The sequence below is a fragment of the Capricornis sumatraensis genome, chromosome 8, assembly GCF_032405125.1.
Source record: "Capricornis sumatraensis isolate serow.1 chromosome 8, serow.2, whole genome shotgun sequence".
NCBI lineage: Eukaryota > Metazoa > Chordata > Mammalia > Artiodactyla > Bovidae > Capricornis > Capricornis sumatraensis.
In genome coordinates this window covers 12,953,984-12,971,872 of record NC_091076.1, presented here as the reverse complement: position 1 = coordinate 12,971,872, position 17,889 = coordinate 12,953,984, and the positions used below count along the sequence as shown (strand labels likewise).

Sequence of the window (17,889 nt, the reverse complement as noted above, 5' to 3'; positions counted from 1 at the left end):
CTAAAAGAACAAACCTTTTCTGAATGGATTAGGCTGAATGTCTGGGCACAGTGTGGAAGCCAGGAGAAAGGAACAGCAATGAGAAACAGCTAGATGGACCTGAACTGTGCCTCAGAAAAAAAGAGGCAGACTGGTCAGTAGAGATCTTCTAAGGACTGAAGTGAGGATTATACACACCACACGACCCAATTTAATTTGAAAACTTCTTTTCCAACTGAGGTCCCAAATCTCTCCCAATTCTTCAGCCTCTAAATACCTTGTCTTTGTTACCTCACATTCTGACCTACCTGTCTCACCTTCCTTATTTCTGTTCACATCACTTCTCCATCTAGTCCACCAGCATTGCAACCTCCAGAACTGAGGAGTTAGCAATACTTTCTCAAAGTGGGTAGAAACACAATGACTATTTCTCCTTTAATATTTGTCCTTATCAAGGTCTTTTGAAGGACTGAGATGGCTAGAATTATGGAGATCTCACGTTTGAGGCCTGGTAAAAGACATTTATTGTTACATTGGTTGTTGGTGGTGATGCAGTCTCATAGTTGATATACATCTGAGAATGTATTTTATCTAGTTTTTGATATGTATTTTTCTTGGGTATAGAATTCTGAGTCAATTATATTTCTCTCAGCATTTTAAGATGTGGTGCCAGTGCTCTCTGGCTAACATTGTCTCATTTGCCTAATCTTCTGTCTTTTCCATTTTTGTTCTATTGTGTCTGTTTTTCCTTCTGGTTACATTTCTTTGGTTGATTGTTTGAAACAATGAATTATCATGCACCTTTGAATAGTTGTCCTATTTCTTGTCCTTGCATTAATTGAACTTCTGTGTTAATGGGTTTAAAGCTTTCATCATATCTGGAATATTCTCAGCCAGTAATTAGGAAGTTCTTTTCTCTATTCTCCTTCTTTCACTTCCTGTGGGATTCCATTTACATATATTTCAGTATTCCTAAAGTTGTTTCAAATCTCTGTGATGCACAATTAATTGTTTCCCACAGTCTTTTCATTCCTATTTTCCATGTCTCTATTTAACATACTCAATGTTCAAAACTCTAAATATTATTATTCTAGGAAGCATTTTAATGTCCTTCCCTGCTAATTATGTAATGTACATTTTAACAGTGATTTTACTAATTGATTTTCCCCTCATTTTGAATATTTTCTTGCTTCTTTAAACATTGGAATTTTTTTTACTTCTTTAATTTATTTATTTATCTTAATTAGAAAATAATTAATTTACAATATTTTGATTGATGTAGGACAAATATTTTCACAATTGATATGGAAATTTTAAGTTGGATATTGGATATGGCAATTTTTACCCTTTGGATGCTGGATATTCTTAATTTTTATAAATTATTCATGGCACTGTTTGCAGACACTGTTAATTTCTTGGAAACAACTGTATTTATTGAAGGCTTGCTGTTCAGGTTTTTTAGCTGATATAAGACCAGCCTTTAGACCAGGTTTACTATTCCCCACTAGTAAGGCACTATTGTCTTCAGGGCTATATTGATGTCATGGGAATTACGAGTAATTTCCATGCTGGTGGGAGGGGACACCATTAGACTTGGTGCAATTTGAGACTCAAGGATTGTTCCCTATAATCCTGACCAGTACTATTAACTCTCTGCTGTAAACTGGAAGGGTATCACCTGTATACTCACACAGTTATCTGTATGTAGCTCTCTCCAGTGAACTCTAACTATCTAGAGTCTCAAATCTTTCTTCTTGGGAGACTGTTTGTCTCTGCCTAGATAGTCCTTGCATATATGTGTTAGAAACTATTTCTAGAGTTGTGGCAATTGTAGAACTCACCTTGCTTGCTCCCCGCCTCAGGAATCCATACTCTGCTGCCTGACATTGGATGTAAAAAACTGCGCTTTCATTTATCTCTTCTATTTTCAAGTTGTTTGAGACAGGAGAATAAATGTGTCCTTTGCTCCTCTACGTCTAGCAAAATGGAGGTCCCCCTGCAATCAGAACTCACTGAATGCCTTATGAAAGCTAGGCAGTGACTTCTGTGCATGGGTGCAGACTAACTATGGATATGGGGAGCCCCGTCTTGCTGGAGAAATCTGACAGTTACAAGTAGCATTTGCTATGGGGTATGTTCAGTTCAGTTCAGTCGCTCAGTCATGTTTGACTCTTTGTAACCCCATGGACTGCAGCACCCTAGCCTTCTCTGTCCTTCATCAACTCCTAGATCTTGCTCAAACTCATGTCATCGAGTTGGTGATGCCATCCAACCATCTCATCCTCTGTCATCCTCTTTTCCTCTTGCCTTTAATCTTTCCCAGTAATAGGGTATTTTCTAATGAATAAGTTCTTCACATCAGTTGGCCAAAGTATTGGAGTTTCAGCTTCAGCATCTGTCCTTCCAATGAATATTCAAGATTGATTTCCTTTAGGATGGGCTTGTTGGATCTCCTTGTAGTCCAAGGGACTCTGAAGAGTCTTGTCCAACACCACAGTTCAAAACCTTCAATTCTTCATTACTCACCATTCTTTATGCCTCAACTGTCACATCTATACATGACAACTGGAAAAATAGCTTTGATTATACTGAAATTTTGCAGCAAAGTAATGTCTTTGCTTTTAAAAGTCCGGCTGGCTTGTCATAACTTTTCTTCAAACAAGCAAGCATCTTTTAATTTCATGATGGCAGGCATCATCTGCAGTGATTTTGGAGCCCCTAAAAATAAAGTCTCTTACTGTTTCCATTGTTTCCCCATCTATTTGCCATGAAGTGATGAGACGAAATGCAAAGATCTTCATTTTTTGAATGTGGAATTTAAGCCAGATGTTTCACTCTCCCCTTTCACTTTCATCAAGAGGCTCATTAGTTTCTCTTCACGTTCTTCCATGAGAGTGGTCTCTTCTGCATATCTGAGGTTATTGATATTTCTCCCACCAACCGTGATTCCAGCTTGTGTTTCATTCAGTTGGGCATTTCACATGATGTACTCAGCATATAATTTAAATAAGCAGGGTGACAATATACAGCCTTTACTTACTTCTTTCCTGATTTGGAACCAGTCTGCTCTTCCATGTTCAGTTCTAACTATTGCTTCCTGACCTGCATACAGATTTCTCAGAAGGCAGGCACGATGGTCTGGTATGCCAATCTCAGTAAGTTTTCCACAGTTTGTTGTGATCTGCATTGTCAAAGACTTTTATATGGTCAATAAAGCAGAAGTAGTATATTTCTGGAATTCTCTTGCTTTTTCTATGATCCGATGGATGATGGCAATTTGATCTCTGGTTCCTCTGCCTTTTCTAAATCCAAGTTGAACATATGGGATTTCACAGTTCATGTACTGTTGAAGACTTGCTTGGAGAAATTACTTTGGTAGTGTGTGAGATGAGTGCAAGTGTTTGTAGTTGAACATTCTTTGAAATTGCCTTTCTTTGGGATTGCAATGAAAACAACCCTTCCAATCCCGTGGCCACTACTGAGTTTTCCAAATTTGCTAGCGTATTAAGTAAGCACTTTAACAGCATCATCTTTTAGGATTTGAAATAGTTCAACTGCAATTCTATCACAACCACTAGCTTTACTTGTAGTGATGCTTCTAAAGGCCCTCTTGGTTTCACATTTCAGGATGTCTAGCTCTAGGTGAGTGATCACACCATCGTGGTTATCTGGATTATTAATATTCTTTTTGTATAGTTCTTCTATATATTCTTTCAACCTCTTCTTAATATATTCTGCTTCTCTTACGTCCATGCCATTTCTGTCTTTTATTTGGCCCATCTTTGCATGAAGCGATCCTTCCCTACCTCTAATTTTCTTGAGCAGATCTCTGATCTTTCCCATTCTGTTGTTTTCCTCTATATCTTTGCACTGATCACTTAGGAAGCTTTTCTAAAATCTCTTCTTGCTATCTTTGGAACTCTGCATTCAGATTTGCATGTGTTTCTTTCCCCTCTTGCCTATGCTTCTCTTCTTTTCTAACATACTTCTAAGGCATCATCAGACAATCGTTTTGCCTTTTTGCAATTATTTTTCTGTGGGATGGTCTTGATTAGGTACGTACAGATCAAAAAACGAAGATTACTTCATCCAGTTCCATTATTTCAAGGCAAATACATGGAGAAACAATGAACACAGTGACAGAGTTTATTTCCCTGGGCTCCAAAATAACTGCATATAGTGACTGCAGCTATGGAAAAAAAAAATACACTTGGTCCTTGGAAGAAAAGCTATGAAAAACCTTGACAGAATACTAAAAAGCATAGACATTACTTTACCAGTAAAGATCTGTAGAGTCAAAGCTATGGTTTTTCCAGAAGTCCTGAGTGGATGTGAGAGATGGACCATAAAGATAACTGAGTACTAAAGAACTGATGCTTTTGCACTGTGTGCTGGACAAGACTCTCGAGAGTCCCTTGGAATGCAAGGAAATCCAACCAGTGCATCTTAAAGGAAATCAGTCCTGAATATTCATTGGAAGGACCGATGCTGAAGCTGAACCTCTATTATTTTGGCCAATTGATGGGTAGAACTAACTCATTATAAAAGACCCTGATGGTGACAAGATTAAAAGCAGGAGACAAAGGGGAAGACAGAAGATGAAATTGTTGGGTGGCATGATCAACTTGATGAACATGAGTTCGAGCAAGCTCTGGGAGTTTGTGATGGACAGGGAAGCCAGGCATGCTGCACCCCATGATATAGCAAAGAGTGGACATGACTGAAAGATTGAACTGAACTGATGTACAGAGGACAATCAGGGAGCAGACAGACGTATTTAAGGAAGGAGGAAGGAACAAGTCCTGGATAGCTGACAATTTTGGGTCGGCAGGCCATTTCAAGCTGGAGAAGCTGTAGGGAAGCAATTCAATGCCAGGTGGAGAGAATGGTAAGAGAAAGGCAGGGAGGCAGTGCTGGGATTTTCCAGAGGACCAGATTCCACTTCTATTAAACTTTATCAATGTTCAATATTGTTAGGTGATTGGAAACATGAGCTTTGTTTTGGAAGTGGTAGAGGAATATTCAATGGAAGGACTGATGATGAAGATGAAGCTCCAACACTTAGGCCAATGATGTCAAGACCCAGTTCTTTGGAAGAGACCCTGAAGCTGGGAAAGATTGTGGGCAGAAAGAGAGAGATATGAGAGTATGAGATGACATTGCTTACGCAAAGGACATGAGTTTGGGGAAACTACACGAAATAGTGAAAGACAGGGAGGCCTGTTTTGCTGCTGAACATGTAATCAGAAAGAGTCAGACATGGCTTAGCAACTGAACGATACCAATGCGGACATAAGGCCCATTGAAGGGTCTGGTCCTGGTTGGAGTGGAGAAAGATTTAGTTGGAAAGGGAGGCTTCCCATCCTCTGGTGCAGGTCCTTGAATCCAAGGTAAGGAGCACAAGATTTTGAATGTTACCAAAAATTGCTTTATAAAAAAAATAAAAAAACTGTTTTCTTCAGGAGAGGGAGCTTTGACTGGGTTTGTTCTCTAGATTTTACTGATGGATGTTGAAGGGATCTGGAGTGGGCTGAGTCTGCAAAAACCAGGTGACTGGCTGCTGGAGGGCAAGGCTTGTTGTAGACATCTGGCACTAGGTGCAAAATGGATCCATAAAAAGTGTCCCTTCTGGAGTGTACATGCCAATTTATCACATTGTTTCAGCAGATCACTTCAAAGTTGTTTGGGGGCAAGCAAGAAATGGATGGGTGGTTTGCTTTTGTCAATTCCTGTGGCTAGATGATTAAATGTCTGGTTACTTCATTGCATGGTTGGAATCATACTTGGGAAAGAAGACTAGATCAAGTCTGCAAATATATGTTAGTTAAACAGCAAGCATAGGAAGGTTTCTAAGGCAACTGTAGGTAATTTAAACATGAGTGGCCAAATGGGGACAGTTTCATTAAACAGTCTGAGATTGACTGTACAGGTTGCCATACTTGTTGCCATGAAAAGAAGCCATAACAGCTACTTGTTGCTACACTGGAGGTGTGGGAAACCGAAAAGAGACCAACAGCCTTACAACTCTCCTTGCAGTGTGATTTCAGGCTAGAATTAGTTGACAGGGAAACGCTGACTGGTAAGCCTGGGAAGGGAGGAATCTGAGCCAGTAATGATTCGCTCTTGTTGGGGCCCAGAAAACAGAAGCATCGGCTCAGTCAGAGTTCTGAGTCAGGTTCAGAGACAGATGTCATTTGGCTTGAATTAGTATTTAGCTTTGGGGATGGCAGGCATACCCTCTAAACAGAAGATTTCCATCTCCCCAGGTGGCAAAATAATTCATATTTTTTCCGGACTCAGGAACTCAGTAAGCCCTCTCAGGGCCACCTCTTCTTAGCAGGCACACATGCATCTAGAGGTGGAATTATCATCATCATGCCCATTGACCAGATGAGCAAACTGAGGTTAAGGGACTTGTTCAAGGTCATACAGATAAGCACATGAAGAGCCAAGCACAAACCCATGGTAAGAGTCCTCAAATTGTGTGGTTTTGCTCCACACCCACTGGAAGTGGTGGGTGGTGATCTGGCAACAATGTTTAGGCAGAAGCAAGCAGTATTCAGGCTTTAATTGAGGTAAGTAAGGAAAACCAGTAGAACATTCAGCTATGACCCAAATCAAATACCTTATGATTTTATAGTGAAGATGAAAAATAGATTCAAGGGATTAGGTCTGGAAGCCTGAAGATCTATGGATGGAGGTTTGTAACATTGTACAGGAGGTGGTCACCAAAACCATTCCCAAGAAAAACAAATGTGAGAAGGAAAGGGGGTTACATGAGGAGGCCTTAGAAAAACAAATGTGAGAAGGAAAGGGGGTTACCTGAGGAGGCCTTAGAAACAGCTGAGAAAATAAGAGAAGTGAAAGGCAAAGGAGAAAGGGAAAGATATAATAAATGGAATGCAGATTTCCAGAGAATGGCAAGGGGATATAAGAAAATCCTCATATTGAACACTGTAAAAATTTGGGGAAAATAATAGACATGTAAAGAGTATAGATCACTTCAGGAAAATTGGAGCTACCAGAGGAACACTTCATGCAAGGATGGACACAATAAAGGGCAGAAAAGTCAGAGACCTAACAGAAGCAGATGAGATTAAGAAGAGGTGGCAAGAATGCACTGAAGAACTGTACAAAAACAAAAGATCAGGATAGGGATGATGCTTGTGTCACTCATGTAAAGCCAGATATACTGGAGTATGAAGTCAAGTGGGCCTTAGGAAGCATTACTACAAACAATGATAGGAGAGGTGATGGAATTCCACTTGAGCTATTTAAAAATCCTAAAGAATGAGGCTGCAAAAGTGCTGCATTCAATATGACAGCAAATTTGGAAAACTCAGCAGTGGCCACAGTGCTGGAAAAGGTCAATTTTCTTTCCAATCCAAAAGAAAGGCAATTCCAATGAATGTTCAAATTATCATGCAATTGCACTCATCTCACTTGCTAGCAAGGTAATGCTCAAAATCCTTCAAGCTAAGCTTCAACACTACATGAACTGAGAACTTTCAGATGTACAGACTGGTTTCAGGAACCAGAGATCAAATTGGCAACATACACTGGACCATAGAGAAAGCAAGGGAATCCCAGAAAACATTTCTGTCTGCTTCACTGATTATGCCAAAGCCGTTCACAAAAAGGACCACAACAAACTGTGGAAAATTCTTAAGGAAATGGGAGTACCAGATCACCTTACCTGTCTCCTGAAAAGTCTGTATGTAGGTCAAAAAGCGACAGTTAGAATCATATGCAGAACAACTGGAAAATTTAAAACTGGGAAAGAAGCATGACAAGGTGTACATTCTCACTCTGGTTATTTAACTTCTATATAGGATACATCATTCAATATGATGGACTGCATAAATCCCAAGCTGGAATAAAGACTGCTGGGAGAAATATCAACATCCACAGATATGAAGATGACACTGCCCTAATGGCAGAAAGCAAAGAAGAAATAAAGTCCTCTTGATGAGGAGAGGAGATGCAAAAACTGGCTTAAAACTCAACATTCAAAAAACTCTTCACAAAAATATACTCAACATTCATGGCATCTGGTCCCACCACATCATGCCATATAGATGAGTGAAACATGGAAACAGTGGCAAATTTTATTTTCTTGGGCTTCAAAACCACAATGGACCTTGACTGCAGCCCAAAATTAAAAGACACTTACTTCTTGGAAGGAAGAAAGGCTATGAAAAACCTGCATAGTGTATTAAAAAGCAGAGCCTCACTTTGCTACAGAGGTCTGTAGTGTCAAAGCTATGATATTTCAGTAATCATGTACAGATGAGTGATCTAGACCATAAGAAAGTGTGAATGCTGAAGAATTGAGCTTTTTAACTGTGGTGCTTGAGAAGATTCTTGAGAGTCCCTTATACAACAAGGAGATCAAACCAGTCAATCTGAAAGGAAATCAACTTATGACGCCTGCTGACTCAGCTGAGGCATCTACTGAGGGCCTCCAGGTGGAAAGAATGGATTCTTCCACTGCAAAAGAGCCTAACCATGGCAGCTCCAAGCAAATACTTTGTAGCTCCACCCCTGAAGAAAGGTCAGAAAGGCTGAAGGCTCTATGTACCTTGGGTTCCCTGATGCATGCGTTGCATTCTCCCCAACAGCACTGGAGGCCAAGGAAGGGGTATTCTGGGCCCTGGAAGAGGCGGATGGCTCAGGGATCCACTGGGACCACCACTTACCAGGTAGGACTGGAAAGGACAGAGCAGGCATGTGTGGCAGAGAGCTGGTGACTGGGGTGTTGGAAAAAGAGGGAACCACTTTGAATGAAGCACCTCACCCAACATCCCCTGGAGGAGAAGCCCAGTGATAAGTTCCTCTGAGATGGGACAAAGAAAGTCTATTTCATTACCCCTTATAATTCCTCCGAATGAGGAGGTGGTGGAGTTTGTGGGTCATCACAAACTCTTTCATGGCCTAGACCATCTGCCAGTTGTTATCCTTGGGGCTGCCTCTCTCCAGCTACAGTCATGTAGTTCTGGAGGAAATTAACAATCATGTTGCTGCTGAGTCAGGGCCAAAGACAATGTAAAGCCAATCATAAGACACCGTGTCCCTGACAGGATGGCTGATCTGGGGCTGTACATGTGAACTGAGGTGGGTCATTCAGAGAACACCCTTGAACTCTGATGTCTGCAATCCTCTTTCCTTACTAGGAGATGCCTTCAGGATCTAACACCTTAGGTTAGGTAGCTTGAACTCCCTCACTAGGTGTAGAAGCCTTAAGGAAAAATGTTGCCAGGCTAAGACCATCAAAGACAACCAAAGGGAAATAGCGAGGGTGAAAGAGAATTGATGACTTCTGATTTCTTGGTTCCAGTAACTGAGACCTTTGTATTTGCTCTGATTCTTGTATCCTGGATTCCCAGAATCATTTCAATGAGTCTGTCCTTTCCTTGAAGCCAGCTGGAGTAGGGCTCCTCTCAATTTTGATTCAGACTTAGCTCTAGATCTTTCACATCCAGACACAAACAGAGTCAACATTTGCTGCAACACCATTAAGAGTGAAACCCTTTATTCTTTACTGAGAATAGGGTGTACAGAACACCAAATACAGTTCACCAGCATCCTGGGCAGGAGTGCCCAAACTGTGAGTGAGTGTGTGTTAGGAACAACCTTACTGATTCCTGAACCACTCCAGTCTTTTACATTGCCGGTGCCAGGCCAATCCTGTCATTTCCTCGATCAAAGACTGAGAAATAAAGCCTCAGGAAGACGTCACCCAGGACCCAGGACTCTGTAGATGTCCTCACTCTTTTCTCTCTGAAGGCGGTATAGCAGCGGCCTCTGGAATCCTGGGGGAGTCAGAGACACACACCAGTCAGCATGAGCCCTTACCAGTGACTCCCTCCAATATCCAGACCCAGCAAAATTCTTTATTTTATTTCCCTCTTTTGGTAAGTATCAAGGGGTTTTCTCAGCAGCAGGGTATATGAGAGTTCATCCAAAACCAACGAGGGCCAAGACATCAGGTTGTCATGAGGAAGGGTGTGGTGAGTGGAGGACTGGGAAGTGGGGAAACAGAGGAATGAAAAACAACAAAGTCCTACTATAGAGCATAAGGAACTATATTCAATATTCAGTGATAAATCACTTGGAAAAGAATAAGAAAAAATATTTTTATAGTATAACTGAGTCACATTATTTTGCACCAGAACTTAATGCAACAAGAAGATCAGTCACACTTCAATATAATTATTTAGAAAAGAACAAGTGTGTCCATAGTTCCCCTCACTCCCTGTTTCTTTCCTTCTGACTTCTGCTCCTTGTTTCTCTGCGGAGAATGCTGGTTCTACTCCTGAATCTAAGAAAAAATCTTTATTTTGTATTGGAGTGTAGCTGATTAACCGCAATGGTGTGACACGGCCGCCACCCGCGCGCTCCTCCCAGCAGCAGCCCAAGGGTCCCTGCAACCTCCAGTTTGAGAACCAACCCTCAGTATTGTCCCCTCACCTTGAGGATGTAGGCTCGACCTGGCACTGGGTAGTTGATGCCATTGATGGTGAAGATAATAGAGGGCAGAGTATTGACCACAGAACATGAAACATAGTGCTGTTATTGAGAGAATGTGAGAGGTTGACTATGGAGATCCTTCTTATATGTGGAGACTGGGAGTGACCCTGGGGCATGACCCGTCACCTTGGAACCCCGTGGCTTGGCGCCAATGAGCTTTTGTACTTTATCGACCAGTCTTCCTGGGCCTTGGATATGTGATGCCCCGGTGTCCACCATGGCCGCGCAGCCGTCAGAAGAAGCAATAACCTCTCTTTTCATGGTGATGCTGAGAGACAGTGGAAGAAAGGGGGTAACAAGGTCACTGTGAGTCTCCACAGAGTTGCTCCCTTCCGACTGTCTTGTAAACAGCTCTTCATCTCTCGCCCTCTTTTCCTTTGCCCTCAACACAGCACCTTTCTTGACATCCTCGAATGCAGGACTTGAATACACCAGGATCTTTTGTACCTTGACACAAGCTGGCCTTCATTCCTAGAAGACTCCACTCCCCTTTGACTAGCTAATTTTTTCTCATCTCCCAGATTCCTGTTTAATTGTCATTGATTCAGGGAAGTCTTTCCCCTGGTGTTTATCAGTCTCTTGTCTTGGTCACTCTCTGTAGACCCTTCCTCATGTCTGCTGCTGCTGGTGATGCTAATTCACTTCAGTCGTGTCCGACTCTATGCAGCCTCATAAACAGCAGCCCACCAAGCTCTGCCGTCCCTGGGATTGTTCAGGCAAAGTACTTTGGTGAGTTGCCAGTGCCTTCTCCTCCTCATGTCTAGCATGTACCAAAGTCACAATTCACTATGTGGGTGAGTCACTTCATGTACATCTGCCTTCTTAGATGTGAGGGCGAGTTTTATTCTCCTTGCCTCCCTAAAGTGCCTGGCACACAGTAGATGCCCAATGCTTGTCTGTTCAATGAGTGAATGAGACTGAGAAAACAATAAGAAACCTCCAGAGAGCTGTATCTGGTGGGAAACAAATAACAGGTTGCACACAGAGTGAAGATGGAGATTCACAGGGGCAGCAGATTCTTATAGTAGGGGGAGAGAGGGTCTCCTCTGGGAGAGGGTATCTCCCAGCATTGCTCCTACAACCAGCTCAGACTCTGAGACCCTGGCCAGGAAATACATGACTAGCCCACACAAACTCCAAAGGATAAGTCAGCTTTTGTATTCGGGTGTCACACAGAACCATATGAATTATGCCTCTGTCCTCAGGACACTCCTGGATCCCACCTTCCTGATTCTCTGTTATAGCCACTGCCCCACTGTGTGCCCATGAACATGGAGTGCCTTTATTATTAGTTGCTTTCACATCTTAAGACTGAAGCCAACCTCTCTCCACTGCTGGGTAGCTGCTCCCTAGGAAGACCAGTTTCTCCATTTTCTCAGTAGTGTCCCTGTTTTTAAAATGACATTTATCTGTACTGAGTACTTCCTACGTCCTAGGTAGCCCTGGACAGTTGGTCATCTTATCATAACTCTGTTCAGGCTGGTAAAATTTTCCCTGATCCTCTGTTCACCACACTATAGAGTCCTCTAACCATGCTTCCAACCTATAGAGTCCTCTAACCATGCTTCCCACCTCATCCTTCCCAGTGCATCTGGGAGTGGGTGCAGCCCTCTCCCAGATGCACTGACCTCTCTGGATCCTTTTAGCACCCTGGACAGAGCCTTGTTCAGAAGTCCTGGGCATTATGAACCCATGGGTTGTTTGTGTATCTATGTGCTTGTGTGTTTGTCTGTATGTGTGTTTGTATGTGTCTCTGTGAGTGCTTGTGTGTCTCTGACTAGCTATGTATGTTTTTCTGTGTCTCTGTGTAGGTTTATAAATGTCTGCTTGTATGTTTCCAAGTGTCTGTGTGTCTGTGTCATTGTGGGTGGTGTATATGTCTGTGTGACTGTGTGTCTGAGAATGCATTTGTGTGTCTGCCTCTGCCCATGTACATTAGCAGGAGCATCACTTGGGCTGACCTTCAGAGGGAGAGGCTTACCGGTCTACAGGTATAGTCCAGTCATCCGCTTTGACCAATGGTACCCAGTTGAGCTCTCCCTTGTAGTAGCGGTGGTCCACCCCACCAAACATCACCACACTGCCCTCCTGCTCGTCTCTGTAGAGAGAAGTGAGGGGGGATCCTTGGAGGACAGTAACAACAGCACTGTCTGAGAGCTGTGCTGGTCCAACCATCAAGGCCCTAATAAGTTCCCCATGTACAGATGCAGAAATCAAGTCCAGGAGAGATAGAGATCCAGACTGAGGTCTGTTACTGTCTCATGAGTGGCACAGAGAAGCTTAGAAGCTGAATCACTTGTCTGAGCTCCACCCACTATGTCTTCTGAAGACACGCTGGACCTTCAGCGACCTGAGTGCTCAGACACCCTCAGAGGACATGGTGCTGAAATGTTTTGGCTTTTCCCGTGTCCTCCTTATCTTTTTTCAGGAAAATCAAGGCCTGGGAGTTCTAAGGGTGTGTGTTCAGGTCACCCAGAGTTGGCGCCACTGGCCTGTGACCTACAATGTCCAAAGGGCCCCACACTCAGAAGGGATCCCACCTCTGCTCTCTCTGTCTTGAAATGCCTAATATTTCTTGAACGAGGGGTCCCACACTTTTGTGTCCCACACTTTCATGTCTCTCTGGCTCCACAAATTGGGGAGCTATTCCTGGGCTCTCTTTTAAATGCTAATGAGGAAGGAAAGATATCCACCATCCTTCTCTTTCCTTCCTTATCAAAATAATAAGCAAATCGTAATGCTTTTTCCTCCAACTTGTTTCCTGTTGTCTTCCTTTTCCCTCCCTCATGACTCACCCCCTAGACCAAGTTACTGGTCTTGAGTCCAGGAGTAGGGTTGTGTTCCAATAAAATTTTATTTATAAAAGCCAGTGCTAAAGCCAGGTAAGGCCCTGGGGCCATAGTTATCCTTGCTTATATTACTCTCAGGATACTTCTTTATCAAATGTTCTATAATTTCTGTGCAACTGAAAGAATCTTACAGGTAATTTGGAAAAAGGAATTGTCCATCTCAGACTTACTTGCTCAAGTAGAAGGCAAAAACAGGCTCAGAAATGGCACCTTCATTCTTCAGCTTGTCAAAGATGGGGATGGTTCTAGACCAGGATTGCTTTGGGTAGTTCAAGCCCAAGATGCCATCAGATCTTCCACCCTGAAACCCGTATTCTGCCACGCTTAGACCGAATGGCTGGTCAGTACTTACTAGGTCCCCAATCTGTGGGAGAGAAGAGTGTTCCCACTTACAGATACATGAAGTGGGGCTAGGACTGGGCTGGGGTGCATTGCCATTAGATCCTTAGAGAAGAATTGAGGCTGGGCTCTGTCTTTGGTTGCCCACAGACGGTTAGAGCAAGGTGGAAGGGGAATAGGGATTCCATTTGAGAGAGGCTGTAAATTTTAAAACATCTGCCCCTCTGTAAAACACCACCTGAGTGAGTCAAATGGGCCTCGTGGCTTCTGTCCAGGTGGGGCAACCAAGAGTCAGGCCAGGTCCCATTGGTGCCACCTTATGGACAAAAAAAATCAAGAGCAAGAGAGCCTTCTCTTTGGCATCACTGTGACCTAATGACAGGAATGGACTGCATTCTCTGTAAGGTACTGTGGATTCTGCGTCTGTCCAGGAAGACAGAAACAAAAACACAATCTTGCTTGCAGGGTTCTATGAAATTACTATCTGGGGAATTCACGTTGGGGGATATGTGTATATTTCTGTGAGCATGTATGAGAGAAAAAGAGAGAGGGGAACTACTCAAGTATTTTGGGGGAGGCAAGCCATAGATTTATTAGATTCTCAAGGGTCCTCTAGAGTGAAAACTCATTTATCAGGCCCCTTGACTTCTCAGGCCTCCAGTTTCCCATTCTGAATACCTGAAGCCCTTGACTGCCCCCAGGGCCCCCAGATCAGTTTTATCCTGTCCCCAAACACCCCACCACAACTTCAGTCCTGAATAGCCAGCCTAACTCCACCCTTTACCGCATGTGTCCTCTCAGCAAGGCCCTTGCTGTCTGGACCTCAGTTTCCTGATATGTCTCATGAGTTAATCAGAGTAACTGCTTTGTGGGGTTGTTGCAGAATTAAACCAGTTATCATCTGAAAGTGGCTGGAACAGTCTGTTAATATAAAAGTGGCTGCCTTTATCCCTTCTTGCTCCAAGCAAAATGAACCTTGAACTGCTCATGGGCAGAGGAGCTAAAGTCCACACCTCAAGCCACACTCTGGGTTAGCTAATCTGTTTTCTCCTGTGTCACCATGGGCACTGCCACTCCAGAGACATGATCCTGCGAATAAAATGGCCAATATCTATGGGAGTTAGGCTAGGAAGTGTCCTGCCACATGGTCCTGCATCTGTTTTGCAAGCAGTGGTCGCCACATATCCAGTCCTGACTCAGCATTTTTAACAATGTTACCCGAACTGTGTCATAAGCAACAACTCCTTTTATTGTCCCAGCTCCATAGATGATCCTGAACGTCTTATTGGTAGGCCGGAAGGTGGAAGACTGAAGATGTCTGAACCTAACGTGTATAGCTGCAGACACAAGAGATGAGTGTCATCAGGTGCCAAGGGTGGAAAAAAGGGTGGCAGGGCAAGGGAAAGATGGTCCGGGTAAGGTGTGTCTGTACTCACAACAGGCTGAGCTGTTGCAATAGTCGGAGGGCACCCACAAGTCAGATGAGCCTGTGTCAAAGACAACCTGGAATTCTTGAGGGGGTGTTCCAATGGTGATATTACCCACATAGAGTATCTACAGGGAGAAGGAGGGAGTGGGTTAGTGCAGAACTGGCTACCCTCTGTTCCCACACTGATGACTCCCTCTGGTGTCACATGTCTCTTGAGAACACTTTCTAACCACCGTTCAGTTCACAGACTTTGGTCACAGAATTATCTGCATTTGATATATATTTCCTGTGCTACATTGTAAGCAAGATATTGACTCTATGAACAGGCGTTGAAGTGGTACCTCTTGCATGGGAAGCCCAGAGGCATAACCACTGCACCTCCAGGAATGCTGGACACCCAGGGAAGTCCTGGTGCCTTCATTTGAGAAGCTCTGTAGTCTCTTCAAGCCAAGCCTTAGCACCCCCTTCTCCAGGAGGTCCTTCTTGATCAACTCCAGTCACTCCCTCTAAACTCAGACCACATCCAAACAACACCACACAGGTGACCCTTTCATTTGACATGTATTTACTCTTTGCCTATCTCTCAGGCTGGCATGGGCATTTTTGAAGACAAAACAAGCCCTTTTCTAATCGAAAAACAGTGAGCACTGTGTTAGATTCTTATGGCCATACACGGAATACAGGTTCAGTAAATTTTTCCTGCTGTTGTTCTTGCATCTATGGAAACCAAATTCCTCTACCTGGGGATTCACAATTGCTTTGCAGTTGATTCTACCTTTTGATCACTGATGGCTCACTCTTCATCTGTATCTGAGTAGCTCACCTAGTTCCTAAGGAACAATCACCCTCAAACTAATGACACATGTTTGACAAAGAAATGGATATTTATTTACCTGCCACCTGGTAATGGCCAGGCCCAGTCACAAAGACCAACAGTTGAGGATGAGAATGCCTTCTCCTTTGGGTGGGGTTCCTGTTTTCCAGTGTCTTGGCCTTCTGCAGAAACCCCAACCCCAACATCCCACCTGGCACCTCCAGATGAGCCCCATGCTAAGCTAGAGCAACAGGGAGCACTGTGGAGCACCATCATCCCAAAATACTCACATCTCTGATATTTCTCAGTGGGTGAATAGTTAGATTTGAACCACAAAAAGAAATCTGGGGCAGTCTGTAAGCATGCTCCCTCAAGACATCGTTCAGCATGTTTTTACCACTGAGGGTTTTTCTCATGGTCTTCACTCTCCTTAGAGGTATTCTTTCACCGAGCATTTGACAAAGAAAACAAAGAAGATGCTACAATTAGCTGTCAGTGTTAAGGTATAACTGTCATTGTAATGGCCCTGTGTGTTTTCTAATCATTTTTATGAGGCACATTATTATCAGAATTTTATGCATATACCATGGCAAAGACATAGATTTGAATACAGGTTCTCTCTGCCATCTTACATAAGACATATGACCATGAGGTGCCTCGGTGTCCCCTTCGGCAAAATGGTGAAATGTAACAGTACAAACCCTCCAAATAGAATATCTTGGGGATAATTGAAGTAATGGATATTAGGAACCTGATAAACAGGAAGTGTCAACAATGACAGCCATTAGCATTGCTGTTGCCATCCCACTCATTCCTTCTCAGAGAACCTCAAGAAAGGAAGTAGAAGGGGGACTTTTATTCTATTTTACAAGGGAGAAATTTGAAATGCAAGAGTTTTCTGAGTTGGATGTTGTCACACTGCTTGTCAGATACATGACAGTTTATCTTTCTCCAAGTTGAATGAGAAGAGAGAGTTGGAAGAAGAATCCAAGATGTAGGGTACAAGAAATGAAATTCAGAGGCTTTAGAAGGAAGTAAGAGTCAAATGAAAAATTAAAAGCAAACAACACAAAGAGAAATAGACTCTCAGTGACTTCCAAAGAGATGGAGAGATAAATGACAGTGATACAGAGTTGCAGATATAGGCATATACACACTGAAGTAGAACTGGGAAAGAAGAGGACATGTTGAGCAAAATGTAGAAAAGTGCTATTCCATAGGACCACATCACCATTTGCATAGACTGGGCACTGAACAGTTGCAAGAAGTTGCATTTTCAACAGGTCATGACATGACTAGACCCCAAGTGTTGTGCAACCCTAATCTACACCAAGACCTTGGGATCCACAGTTCCTATAGCAAGTTACTTATCAATAAGTCAGAGTTGAACTTTAAAACTCTTAGGGAAATATTCCATTCCCTTCTAAACCTGATGGGTGGAAGAATAATCAGATGAAAATAAAAATCAGATAAAGGAATATGATGTGACATACAGTCCCCATACTTACTTGACTATGCACTCTGAGAAGGCCACCAGCCCGAGGAGCACAAGCCACTTCATGCTTCTTTTCTGGCTCCAAGTACTCAGGGAAGTTTAGGTTCTTAGTGTGTAGTGGTGACCAGAAGCCCCTAGTTATATATGCTCTGACCTACCCTAGTTTTCCCCTTCAGGCCATTAAAGATCTGAAAAAAACACAAAGGTTTCGATAAAAACTTTACCTTCATCAGTGTCCTTGGCGAATGGACTTTGAAGCTTTTCAGAATACAGAGAATTGAGCTGTAATCTCTTCCTTGAATCTTGGCTCGAAAATCAAGCTGATCTGCATGGACATCTAAGAAGATCGAAAACCGGGCTACTTGGAGAAAAAACTGCTAACAACATCATGAAAATGGATATTAGGGGCCATGCTCGACATGTGTGGTTTCATGTGATCTTCCTAGCTACTTCG

General features: G+C 42.9%; 1 protein-coding gene across 1 annotated transcript; it reads right to left on the bottom strand.

The window, feature by feature from the left end:
• Positions 1-9,641: 9,641 nt before the first annotated feature.
• On the bottom strand, positions 9,642-17,540 carry LOC138083104 (pregnancy-associated glycoprotein 4-like). Its single transcript, XM_068976740.1, has 9 exons — positions 17,449-17,540; positions 16,231-16,381; positions 15,134-15,251; positions 14,916-15,034; positions 13,529-13,722; positions 12,491-12,607; positions 10,636-10,777; positions 10,450-10,548; positions 9,642-9,791 (listed from the first exon to the last, which is right to left on the bottom strand). Exons 1-9 carry the CDS (start codon positions 17,499-17,501, stop codon positions 9,642-9,644), a joined length of 1,143 nt encoding a protein of 380 aa, XP_068832841.1. The 5' UTR covers positions 17,502-17,540.
• Positions 17,541-17,889: the final 349 nt, after the last annotated feature.

What these genes read in the sequence shown, in the direction of transcription:
- LOC138083104 (XM_068976740.1), bottom strand. Translation starts at nt 17,501, where the DNA reads ATGAAGTGGCTTGTGCTCCTCGGGCTGGTGGCCTTCTCAGAGTGCATA. An exon ending in CACTGAGAAATATCAGAGAT is followed by an intron (nt 15,252 to 16,230) that starts GTGAGTATTTTG and finishes TTCTCCCTGTAG; the next exon opens with ATACTCTATGTGGGTAATAT. An exon ending in TGGACTATACCTGTAGACCG is followed by an intron (nt 10,778 to 12,490) that starts GTAAGCCTCTCC and finishes ACTGTCTCTCAG; the next exon opens with CATCACCATGAAAAGAGAGG.